At 40.8% G+C, this 12,824-nt stretch overlaps 1 protein-coding gene across 2 annotated transcripts in view; it reads left to right on the top strand.

Annotated features, from left to right (window-relative positions):
* Window positions 1–12,824, top strand: part of slc7a9 (solute carrier family 7 member 9) — a 224,403-nt gene that overhangs the window by 162,029 nt on the left and 49,550 nt on the right. For both annotated transcript variants that reach the window (XM_039763591.1, XM_039763592.1), the window contains one exon: window positions 7,997–8,100. In XM_039763591.1, the coding sequence (XP_039619525.1) occupies window positions 7,997–8,100 (104 nt within the window). The remainder of the gene's footprint in view (window positions 1–7,996; window positions 8,101–12,824) is intronic.

The raw sequence follows: 12,824 nt of genomic DNA, 5'->3' as shown, positions 1-12,824 counted from the left end.
AAATTTGATTGATAAAGAGCTTTATGTTTACTTGTGATATTTACCCCTAGGTATTTAAACTGTTCTGCAATGACAAAAGGTAGGGTATCTAATCTAATATTATATGCTTGAGAGTTCACTGGAAAGAGTACACTTTTATTCAGATTAATTCTGAGACCAGAGCTCTTTTGAAATTCTGTGAGTGCTGCTAAGTCTGCAGGCACAGAATTTTCTGGGTCCAAAATATACAGTACCATATCATCTCCATATAATGAGATTTTCTGTTCCAGTCCTTCTCTGCTAATCCCCTTTATCTGATCAGTATTTCGACAATGTATTGCCAGTGGTTCAATGGCAATCGCAAACAGCAGCGGTGACAAGGGCATCCTTGTCTAGTGCCACGTTCTAGTTTAAAGTAGTCTGAGCAAATTTTATTTATGCAAACTGAAGCTTCTGGGTTAGTATACAGTAATTTAATCCATGCACAAATGTTCGGGCCAAACCCAAACTTCTCCAATGTAGTAAAAAGGTATTTCCATTCAATCATGTCGAATGCTTTTTCTGCATCCAATGATAATAATATTTCTGGGGTGTTTGATTTAGTTGGTGAGTATATTACATTAAACAGGCGTCGAAGATTTGAAGATAAGTGTCGGCCCCTAATAAATCCAGTTTGGTCTTGTGATATTACGAGGGAGCACTTTCTCCATCCTTCTAGCTATGATTTTAGAGAGTATTTTAACGTCGTTATTCAGAAGTGAAATTGGTCTGTATGATGCACATTGTAATAAGTCCTTATTTTGTTTTGGAAAGACAGTGATTAGTGCTTGGCGAATGGTTTGTGGAAGAGATTGGTTATCTCTGGCTTCTGTAAATGTTGCTAATAGGAGGGAGCTAGCTGAGGGAGAATTTCTTGTAAAACTCTGCAGGGTAGCCATCAGGGCCTGCTGCTTTTCCACCTTGGAGTGACTTTATAGCATCTAGTAATTCTGATAATGCAGAGGTTTATCAAGTTCCTCCACACTAAAAGCGTCTATTTGTGGTATCTGTAATGTATCCAGAAATGCATTAGATTGTATATTGTCTTCTTTAAACTCAGTAGTATATAGGGATTTATAGTAGTCTCTGAAAGTGTGCATTATATTTTTGTGTTCGATGATTTTATCTCCGTTCGTGTTAGTGATTACCGAGATTGCGTTGCGCACTTCTTGCTTGTGAATTTGTTGAGCTAAAAGCTTATTAGCTTTCTCTCCATGTTCATAGTAATGATGTCTGGATTTGTAAATTAGTTGTTCAGTTTCTTTAGTTGTCAAGAGGTTTAATTCTGAATGTAGAGCCTGCCTCCTCTATGTAGAGTCTCGCTTGGTAGTCTGGCATGTTCTTCATCTATTTTAGTAATTTCGCTTTTATCTCTGCTACTTTCTTCGCTTCGGATTTATTTCTGTGGGAAAGATATGAGATAATCTGTCCTCTTAAGAAGGCCTTAAGAGTTTCCCAGAGTATTCCTGCAGAGATCTCAGGGGATGTATTTGTCTCTAGAAAGAATTTGATTTGTTTGGATATAAATTCAGTACAATTCTCGTCAGCTAATAGAAGCGGTTGAGCGCCATCTGGGGTGAGTGTATGGGGCTTAGTAATTTCAGCTCCAAGATCATAGGTGCATGGTCGAAATAACAATAGCATCGTATTTACAAGATTTAATCTTAGGCAAGAAGTTATTGTCTATAAAGAAGTAATCAATCCTTGAGTAGCAATGATGTACTGGTGAGTAGAAAGAATATGTTCTTGAATTTGGGTTTAAAAACCTCCAGGGATCTGATAAGTTGTGATCAGTTATAAACTTTGTAATTATCTTTGCAGTGTTAGATGCGTTCCCCTGTGGAGGAAGTCTATCTAAAAGTGGATTTAAAACACAATTAAAGTCCCCAGCCATTATAACTTTATGAGTGTTCAGATTGGGAATGGATGCAAATAAATTTTGTATAAATTCCTTATCATCAACATTAGGTGCATAAACATTTATCAAAATCATTTTACAGTTAGATAAGTCTCCCATGACCATTACATATCTCCCTTCAGGATCCAATACTACATCTGATGCTACAAATGGTACTGTTCTATGTATGAGAATTCCCACACCTCTAGTTTTCTTTGTAAAACTAGAATGGAACATTTGGCCAGTCCAGTCTTTTGCAGCGGAACTGATCCTTGCTTAGTAAGTGGGTTTCCTGTAAAAATACTATTTTAGCATTTAGACCTGTTAGGTGAGAAAGTACTTTCTTTCTCTTTAATTCGTGATTCAGGCCTTTAACATTCCAGCTTACGAAGTTAACTGTCCCATCATGGAGACACTGATTCTGAGTTTTTGATGTCATTTTATAGTCTTAACTGGAAGTGAGATAGTTTAGGTCTTAATTTCCTATTTCCCCAAGAGTTGTTGCCATGCAGCTTATTATTACGTTGATAGTTATAATTATAAAGATTGAGATGATAGATTAGGTATAGATCAAGACCTGCTCTCTTTCTCTCCCCCCCTTAACCCCCACCCTCCCTTTTTGCCTCCCCAGTGAGGCTAAAACCCACTTCACGCAGTCCCAGTCCTCTGACATACCCAGAGACAGAGCACGTCCAAAGCACAGCAAGCCCCCATGCAGCGGTGCTTTAGGGTTAAAATATAGAGATATCTATTACCAATATAGTCTAAAAAAGTCTTCCTTGTTTCTGAGAAGTGCCATCACCTCTAGCTTAAATGATAATCGTTCAAAACAAACTATAAAAGATCTTGGTTGGGGTCTGACGGTGTTTGGTCCGCGTACGCGGTAAGCCGCTGCTATCTCAGATTCTGCTTTAAAGTCGCCCCCGATTATTTTAGAAAAAAGTTCAGCTGCGAATTTCACAGGGTTTGAACTTTCTCGATTCTCCGGCAGACCTTCAATTCTGACATTATACCTTTTACTCCCATCTTCTAAAGCAGCCAGTCTGTCTCCAAGTTTTTCTCCGAGTTTTTTGCATTCAGAACTGACATTTACTGCTCTTTCCTCGGCACTGGCAGCTAAATGTTCGGCCATTTCAATCCGATTCGTGAATGTCTCCTTGAAATCCTCCAATTGATCAGTAAGCGTGCTCAGTTTAACCGAGTTTTCCTGAATGCGCTCTTCAATTTTACCCAGCACCTGTCGATGCTCAAGTTGCACCTCTTGACGCAGCCTTTCATTTGCCTCTTGGAATTCCTGTCGCATCCATTCATTGGCCTGTTTCATCTCCTGGTTCAATTCCTGTTTCAGTCTCTCAATTGCCTTTGCCGTTGCTTTCTCATTAGCCTTCTCGCTTTTCTTTATATCTTGCGTGAGCTCAGCGAGCAACACCTTCAGTTCAGATAGTTCAATTGTGCTTTCTTGTACTGTACATGAAGCAGCAGACTTTGCTGTAGCCGGTGTCCCCGCTGCTCCAGGCTTGCGTAATTGCGTAATTGAAGCCACGGACTTCACGGCCCTTTCCAGTTTCAGGTAATCTTCTCCAATCGGCGAGCTATCCAGATCTGCACACACGATCGCACCTTCGCTCCCCTTTTCGCTGTTAGCCGACGATGTAGCGGACCGTGGTCCAGAGGAGTCTGTGCTTTGCCATCTGATCCAGGTCTGTCTCTGAAAGGCCATATCTTGAACTGGGGCTTGCTGATCGCAGCTTGGATGTAGCTTTAGTTTTCGATTCTTTCGAACCCCCCTTCTTGTTGGCCATGTTTATATGTGCTTACATATACTGTATCAGTCCCTCTCGGGTTGAATAAATACAGGATATCTCAGGATAATAAGCAAATAATATGAAAAATAACACCACTGCTAGTGGAGCTCCACTTCAGACGTCCATCTCTCGCATCGGACGAGACCAAACCCTCTATATATCTCCATATTTTGAAGGATTAAAATCTAATCTGTGAACGTATTGGTAAGGGCAGAACCAAATCAAACGTAATTAAGTAGTGATCATAAATAACTTAATTTAGTTTAAATTTTGAATTTCAGATGTTTGAGTTACAATTAAATCTAATGTGTGGTTATGATTATAAATTGGACCATTTACAATGTGACAAAATCCTACTAAATTTAACAAAGAAGTAAAACCTTTAATAAAAGTGAGAGTTTCCACATCAATGTATACATTAAAATCTCCCATCAACACTACATGATCATAATTTATAGCCAAATCACATAAAAAGTTGCCAAATTCAGTCGTGAACAATGAATGTGGTCCTGGTGATCTGTAGACTAGCACTACAATTGTGCTGGAATCTATTTTAATATTTAAAATGAGTGCCTCAAAGGATGTGAATTCACCTAAATTTTTAGAAGAAATTTGAATTTTGTCACAATTATTCAAAGGCCACCTCCTCAACTAGTATCTCTAGATTTATGAAGGAATGTGTATCCATGCGGTGATGCCTCAGCTAGGAGAACAGTGTCAGATTTACTAAACCAAGTTTTAATGAGAAGACAAAAATCAGACTTTGTACCTAATATTGTGCAGGACCCTCTGTGCTGGCAAACAGCTCTGACCCATTGAGGCACAGACTCCACAAGAACTCTGAAGGTGTCCTGTGTTATGTGACAGCAAGATTTTAGCAGCAGATCCGTTAATTCCTGTTATTTTGCAAGGCAGGGCCACCTTGGATCAGAATTATTTTTCCCACACATCCCACAGATGCTAGTTCAGATTGAGATCTGGGGAATTTGGAGGCCAAGTCAACACCTTGAACTTTTTGTCATGTTCCTTAAACCATTCCTGAGTAATTTTTGCAGTGTGGCAGGGTATATTGCTTTGCTAAAAGAGACTACTGCCATCAGGGAATAGCATTGTCATGAAGGGGTGCATGTGTCTGCAACAATATTTAGGTAGGTAGTACATGTCAAAGTAACATCCACATGAATCTGAGAAACCAAGATTTCTAAGCAGAACATTAACCAGAGCATCACAAAATATCTGCTGGCTTACCTTCTTCCTATAGTGCATCTTGCTGCCATTTCTTATCTAGGCAAACAATGTACATGAGTAGTAATATGTCAGGCATGTTCTGTCAAAATTTAATCCAATTTGATTGATGAGATTAAACCCCGCCCCTTTTTAATTGAAGACCGGAAGTCCCGCCCCCACCAACCATCTGTTGTTTGTTGACCTTTGATGACCTTTAGCCCGGCCATCTGTTTTCCCAGGAAACTGTCAAGGGCAATTTGATGGATGCCCCAACCTCCTTGAACCCCACCACCCCACCCCCACCCATCTGTTTGATGACCTTTAGCCCGGCCATCTGTTTTCCCCAGGAAACTGTCGAAGGCGATTTGATGGCTGCCCCCACCCCTTGAACCCCCGCCCCTGCTTGGCCACTGAACCATCTCGGTAGGGCAAGTCCAGACATGCCCAAGGGCTGCCTAGGCCCCCGCCGCCCCTTGAACCCTTCACCACCCCAACCACTTCCCAGCCCCCCTCTTCCTAAGACAAGTTCAGGCATGTTGCAGCCGGACCCTGTACAAGTTCAGGCATGTTCCTATCCATACCCAGACTGAATGGCCTGCCTAAGCCTCACCGATAGGCATCCCCTCCACTTCCGAGGACATACACACACACATACTCCGGTCGGACCGGTCTAACTTTTCGCCGCTCCTGTCAATGTTGCTTTAGGTAAGAATCCTGGTATCTATCTAATCGATGCTATATCATTTGTAAACCCCTTGTATTTTATCTAAGCCCACTTACAGGGCCAGCTTTTACCATCTACCAATGGCTAAATCTGCGCTCCGGGGGCTGTGTGAACAGAGAGGGAGAGAGAGAGAGAGAGATCCTTTCTGTGTGTTTTGAACTACGTGCCCTTGCCTGTACGTACGCGTAGAGCTTCGGCACTGGCCAGTTCGCGGGCACGCGCAGGGGCTGTCTGATCTGTGTAGACAGAGAGAGCCGGACAGCTTGTATTTCAGTGTGCTTTGAACTACAAGCACAAGCCTGCGGGGGCTGCTAAAAGCCAGGCTGCGCAGAGGCGTCCTGTAATCTCATTTCTGTGTGCACTGTTGAAGGCTTTTAAACGCAGAGCCTGTCTGTGAGATGGATGTCGGCTGTTGTTCTGTGAAAGGATTTTCACGGAAATGGTAAAACCTGGCCCTGTAAGTGGACTTAAATAAAATACAAGGGGTTTACAAATGATATAGCATCGATTAGATAGATACCAGGATTCTTGCCTAAAGCAATATTGACAGGAACGGCGAAAAGTTAGACCGGTCCGACCGGAGTATGTGTGTGTGTGTGTATGTCCTCGGAAGTGGAGGGGCCAGACATCATGTGCTGCCTATCGGTGAGGCTTAGGCAGGCCATTCAGTCTGGGTATGGATAGGAACATGCCTGAACTTGTACAGGGTCCGGCTGCAACATGCGTGAACTTGTCTTAGGAAGAGGGGGGCTGGGAAGTGGTTGGGGTGGTGATGGGTTCAAGGGGGGGCGGGGCCTAGGCAGCCCTTGGGCATGTCTGGACTTGCCCTACCGAGAAGGTTCAGGGCAGGTGGCCAAGCAGGGGCGGGGTTCAAGGGGTGGGGGGCATCCATCAAATCGCCTTTGACAGTTTCCTGGGGAAAACAGATGGCCGGGCTAAAGGTCATCAAACAGATGGGTGGGGGTGGTGGGGGGTTCAAGGAGGTTTGGGGCATCCATCAAATTGCCCTTGACAGTTTCCTGGGAAAACAGATGGCCGGGCTAAAGGTCATCAAAGGTCAACAAACAACAGATGGGTGGGGGTGGGGACTTCCTGTCATCAATCAACAGGGGCCCGGATAAAGGTCATCAAAGGTCAACAAACAACAGATGGTTGGTGGGGGTGGGACCTCCGGTCTTCAATTAAAAAGGGGCGGGGTTTAATCTCGTCAATCAAATTGGATTAAATTTTGACAGAACATGCCTGACATATTACTACTTACATGCACCAGGCCTTCTGCATGATCTAAACGAAAATGTGATTTGTCAGGCCAGGCTACCTTCTTCCATTGCTCCATGGTCTAGTTATGAAGCTCATATGACCATTGTAATTGCTTTTGGCGGTGGACAGGGGTCAGCATGGGCAGATACTCTTGCCAGTCTGCGGCTATGCAACTTCATATGCGACAAGCTGTGATGCACTGTTTGTTCTGACACATGAAGAACAACAATTATCGCCACTTAAAAAAATCTACTCCTAGATAGTACTGTGTAAACACAGCAAAGAAATAGGTGAGCTTAATACAAATATTAAAGTAAAACACAAAAAAATACAGAGCAGTGCAACAATTATATTCACATGTAGACCAACAATTAACAGGCACTCATATGTATTATGTATCATCTGAACTCACTGTATTAACTTCCAGAAAAAAAAATGAGAATATGAGAAGTCCATCTGATATAGTATACTGTATATCCAGAAGTGGTGGATGATTTTGAGTGAGTAAGAAATAGCCACTCAAAACACTGAGTAGTGCCTAAGAGATTTAAAGCTCCATCCCATTGTTTATCCAGAAGGAGGTGATCTAAAGACAGTAGGAAATAGCCACTCAAAAGACCAACCAGTGCCTCAGGGATTTCAAACTTTATGGAGCTAGTGAAGAAGCCAGCTACAAAGTAGAATAGCCTATATGTACTAACTGTCCCTTCTTCAGGGCCAAGCAGTGTGGTTCTACAAATCACTAAACAACCATAATTAGCAGAAAAAAGGAAAATATACAACAAATAATGAAAAAAGAGTGTATAAACAGTAAATAATAGTTACAATGAAGTTTGTTTTTTTTAACAAGTTTTCTTAACATTGTGTGTTATTTATGGTAAACATGGTGTAGTTTTTTTGCAGCAAAGAATTAACAGGTAAATTCAGCAAATTAAAATTTATAAATAGATACATGTTGCTTACCATATTGCTTCCGGCTATGTTCACAGGCAACTGAAAAAGTAAAATATATTTGCCTTCATAATTAGATAAGACACAATAAAATATTTTTGCTTTCTCATTTAGACTTTTGGAGACAGAGTTCTGCATCCACTGTCCTGGATAGTTCCAGTTTTTGTTTCCTTTTCAACATTTGGAGCTGCAAATGGCTGCTGTTTTACTGCTGGAAGGTAGGGACAAAATATTATCTTTATAATGCCATTACCACTAATGTGCTAACTTTTTAAAAATAATTATTTTGAAAAGATGTTGTGAAGCTCATATTTCACATGGATAAACAAAATCTTGTGCAGCATATTTTAATAGCTGTTCATTTTGGTATTGATATGTGTTTTCAGCTGTCTGAAGTGTGTCCAAACTCCCATTCCCTTCTTCTCAAAAACTATTATGTTGGAAGTATGGGAGTAAGGAAGTACAGCCATACTATGTGAATGAAAAATTAATGTCTGCTTTCCTCTGCCAATGGCACACTAAAAAATGCTGAGTACTACTCAAAAACAGTAAAATAATTAGTGTCTGGAGAGATATTCATCAGAAATGTGTGTGAACTGGGGACCTCTTCTAGCAAATCTTGCACGTCATTAACTCATTAGCACATTTTTCTGCCATAACCATTGTCATATTTTAATCTGCTTTGTCTACATACACCCCTTGTGAGGTACACCAAATCTGTACTCATTTTATACAATGCATGCCATCCTACTCCTACTCTTAGATAGTACTGTGTAAACACAGCAAAGAGATAAGGTGAGCTTAATACACATATTAAAGCAAAACAAAAAAAAAAAATAACTGGTTAACTGGTGTCTGTTCTGATGCTAATATTGGCAGTAATATATACAGTAATTATCTTTTATTGCCAGTCATACTGCAACTGTCATTGGAATTAGCTGCACTTGTCCAGAGAATCCTACCCTATTTGTCAGACAGGGGGAGGTGAGTTTCATAATTTAGCCTTAAACAAGTGTAATTGGCTCCAGTGGCAATCATCATGGGAATGTTCTTATTTTCTACAAGAACCTGCAGCACTGCTTCTTGATCAGCACCAATGGTCAACACCAGAAGCAGGGCCCTGTCAGATTCTCTGGGCATCCCTAGTAACTCTGGTTAGGTCAGCCCCAGAGGTTTACAGGGCCCTGCACTTCACCCTAAGGTGACTGTGAATTTCCAAATTCGAGTTCAAGGTGTTGATTACCTTGCTCTCGCTGCCAAGGATTTATGGGATAATCAAGCTAATTGTGCCCAGTTTGCTGATAACCCAAACAAACCCCAGGAGATCCCTGAGGATTCTTGGAACCTTTGCGTTTCCACTGTTTGGACTACACGGTCACTGAATTCTTTGTGGAACTTTAATATTAGCCTCACCAAATCTACCAGTCTGCTTTTTATTTTTGTATGGCATGGCTTCTATTGAAGAGTTTCTGAACAAAGGTGTCATCAGCAGGTCCCCCTCTAGATCCCTCTCTCTCTGTTTCCAGTGTTTCAGCTGGCAGAGCAAACATGCAGCCAGGTTTTCTGTGTTTCTCAACACTTCCCCTTCCAATGATTTGGGGTCAGTCTTAGCTGAATAGTCCATTCTCAGTGTTTTCCATATTCTTTGACTTTAAATTTCAAAGCTTAAACCATCTTCCAGTGGGCTGTTCACTGCCCTTTCCAGTCCGCTATTGTTCAGCATATCCTCTATTTTAGACGTTCCCAGCACTTCTGCCAGCAGAACCTTCAGTTCCCAGACAGACAGTAATTTTCCCATTGTTTCTTAATCAGTTGCTTTTATCCTTCCCCCTTGTGTATGTTGGGAAGCCTATTTACTAGCACTTCAATATCTAGAGAGGCCCAGGATACATTGTTCCCTTGGGTGCCTTTTACCAAAATTAGAAATTATGAAGAAAATCTTTCTGGTATTTTAATTCTTTTCTGGATCTCAATGTCATGCCTAGCTCTTGATGTGGAATTTCCCTTCTCTTCCCCCAAACATTCCACAACCCTTTTCTGACATTCATATACATTTCTAGCTGCTCTTCACCTTTCCATCTCTCCCCTCAATTGTCTAACTTTTCTGTCAAAACTTTCATTCAGCTTATCCAAGTTTCTCATCACATTCACACTATCTACACCCCCCAGCATATCCTCTTCCTGCTCTGGCATTATTTTCGCCTGTGGAGTTTCTGTCAATCCACTTTAACAATCTAATACAACCTCAGCAGCTGCAGGAAGAGCTGTGGGGAGGGCTCTTTTAATATCTTCAATTTCAACCTGTCCTGATACCTTTACCACTCCTGATACAAGCGGGAACTGCCCAGGAGTGTGTGTGGGGCGTTTCAATCACTTCACTTTTCTTTAGCACTTTCTGTATTTGCTTTAGTTTCTTCAGCAATACTTTTCCTTCCTCTTTAACACTAGAATTACCAGAGCCTACGAAGAAACTCGTAGATCCGTCCCACCTTAAATCGCTTCTTAAAACCGTTCTCACCTCTCCACCAGCGTCTTTTGTTAATCTAAATGTGCTAATAAAGAAAAGTTGCAATTAGCCGGCTATTCCATCCCCCCACGGACTTAGAACATGCACAAACTTCTCCCAGCTCATGCCTTGATTGATTATATGGCAGTGAAGTGGAGTTTTAGAGTGGAAATAATAGATCATTATTTGGAATACATGCATTTCACGTGTGTTCCGTTTCTACAGTAATCCGTGTAAACACATTTTTAAAACAGAAACGTTTTTCATATTGTAGTAGTAAATGACAAAATGTAGGCATAAACTATATAATGTATGAAGCCTGAAGTATAAAATATCAAATTAACAGTTTCACAAAAGGTACAAATATAACAGAACAAGTATGCTTTTATTCAAAAATATAACTGCAGAAAAAAGCTGCCTTAGCATGCCACATTGACACATACTTATCACAACTGCCATGGTAGCGTAATGGTATCAGCTGTTGACTAGTAATCAAAAGGCCATGAGTTTGATCCCGCACGATTCTCTTTTGAGAAGTAAACTCCTCTTATTCTTACTATTTAAAAATAAAAACATACATTTGATTTCAGTGTGTAACAGCCAGTGTAATTTATGAAACCTGTAAAGATTAGTTTTTTTTTTTTTCTTCACTTTTCATTCTCTCAGTCGTGTTCAAGATCCTTCCCTACCTACCCCCATACCCCCCCCCGCCCCCAAATCTGACAATGCTATTTTCACATAAAGATGCGCTGCATCGCTACAGCGTACGTGTGACTGCATTCTCATACCAATGCTTGCGAACTACAGTGCCTGCGTGGACTTTTTGTGGCATTACATGTCTATATCTATTTTTTTAGCATACCCGTGTCGCTCAAACACAGGAACAAATGTTGGTGTACAAGTATAACAAAATAGGTGCACTTTTATTCTAGACTATAAGTGAAGAAAAAATAAAGCAAGTTACAGTAGGCGGTTGATATGACAGCTTGTGCGGTGCAATGCTAAGAACTGCTGATTTCCGATCCCGGCTATATGGGGGGGGTTGGGGGGAATCGTGAACGCAACTGAGAGAATGGAACTGAATAAAAAAAAAAAAAAAGGTAACCTTTACAATTATCATGCATTTACACTGGCTCTTACAGACTGACCGAAATCAAATGTATGTTTTTATTCTAAAATAGTACAGTACATGCAATATTATTTGAAAGTGAACCACGTCAGATCGGGTTTGAATACACGCTGACGCTCTTACAGAAGGCGTCAGTTTATTCAGTGCAGCAGTTTAAACGCACAGTACATGCAATATTATCTGAAACCGAACAGCTTTAGATCGGGCGCATATTCAAACCCGATCTGACGCTGTTCGTTTTCAAATAATATTGCATTAGTGCGATGATGTTTTTACATATATTGTCTCTTTCATTCATCTTGCGGTTTGTAATCAGTGACCACATGTTTTTTTCCCCGATCTTGCCAGTTCGCCCATGTTGCTGTATGGTGGTGTTTCTTTTGTACTCCAGGACACGCAGAGGACAGAATAGTACAGAGCAGTAAGTTCAGCGCTATATGCAATCAGACAGACAGACAGGCAGAGAAGGCACTAGATATATAAATAAACAGTGAAGGCACTGTATAATAGATATATAAAAAAACAACGAAGGGAATAGATATACTGTATAGATAGGTAGGAAAGAAAGGGACTATATGACAGACAGACAGGGAAGCTCCTATATAATAATAAAATTACTGTTATTACTATATAGATAGACAGGGAGTTCAGGCAGGCAGAACGGCGAAGGTTATTTATTTATTTTTAACTATTTTAGAATAAAAACATACATTTGATTTCAGTCAGTCTGTAAGAGCCAGTGTAAATGCATAATAATTGTAAAGGTTAGTTTTTTTTTTTTTTAATTCAGTTCCATTCTCTCAGTTGTGTTCACGATTAAAACCCCCGCATCTGACACTGCTGTTTTCACATAAAGACGTGCTATAGCTCAAATTTGATTTATTTGGAGACGCGCTATAGCTCGAATGTTATTTATAAAGGGAAGAAAGTACAGTGTCAGGTGCTCACTCAGTGTAATAGGAACTTTTGCACAGAGAGATGTGTACACTGCAACAAGTACACATGTCGTAAATGTTGGAAAGGTGTGTGGGAATTGTTAATATTTGAATGTGATGATTTTATATAGCACGGATCGGAAATCAGCAGTTCTTAGCATTGCACCGCGCAAGCTGTCATATCAACGGCCTACTGTAACTTGCTTTATTTTTTCTTCACTTATAGTCTTGAATAAAAGTGCACTTGTTTTGTTATACTTGTACACCAACATATGTTCCTGTGTTTGAGCGACACGGGTATGCTCAAAAAATAGACGTGTAATGTCACGAAAAGTGCACGCAGGCACTGCAGTTCGCAAGCATTGGTACAAG

The sequence above is a fragment of the Polypterus senegalus genome, chromosome 9 (genome assembly GCF_016835505.1).
Source record: "Polypterus senegalus isolate Bchr_013 chromosome 9, ASM1683550v1, whole genome shotgun sequence".
Lineage (NCBI taxonomy): Eukaryota > Metazoa > Chordata > Cladistia > Polypteriformes > Polypteridae > Polypterus > Polypterus senegalus.
Note: the sequence above shows the minus strand (reverse complement) of the source record. Positions and strands in the feature narration are given on the sequence as shown.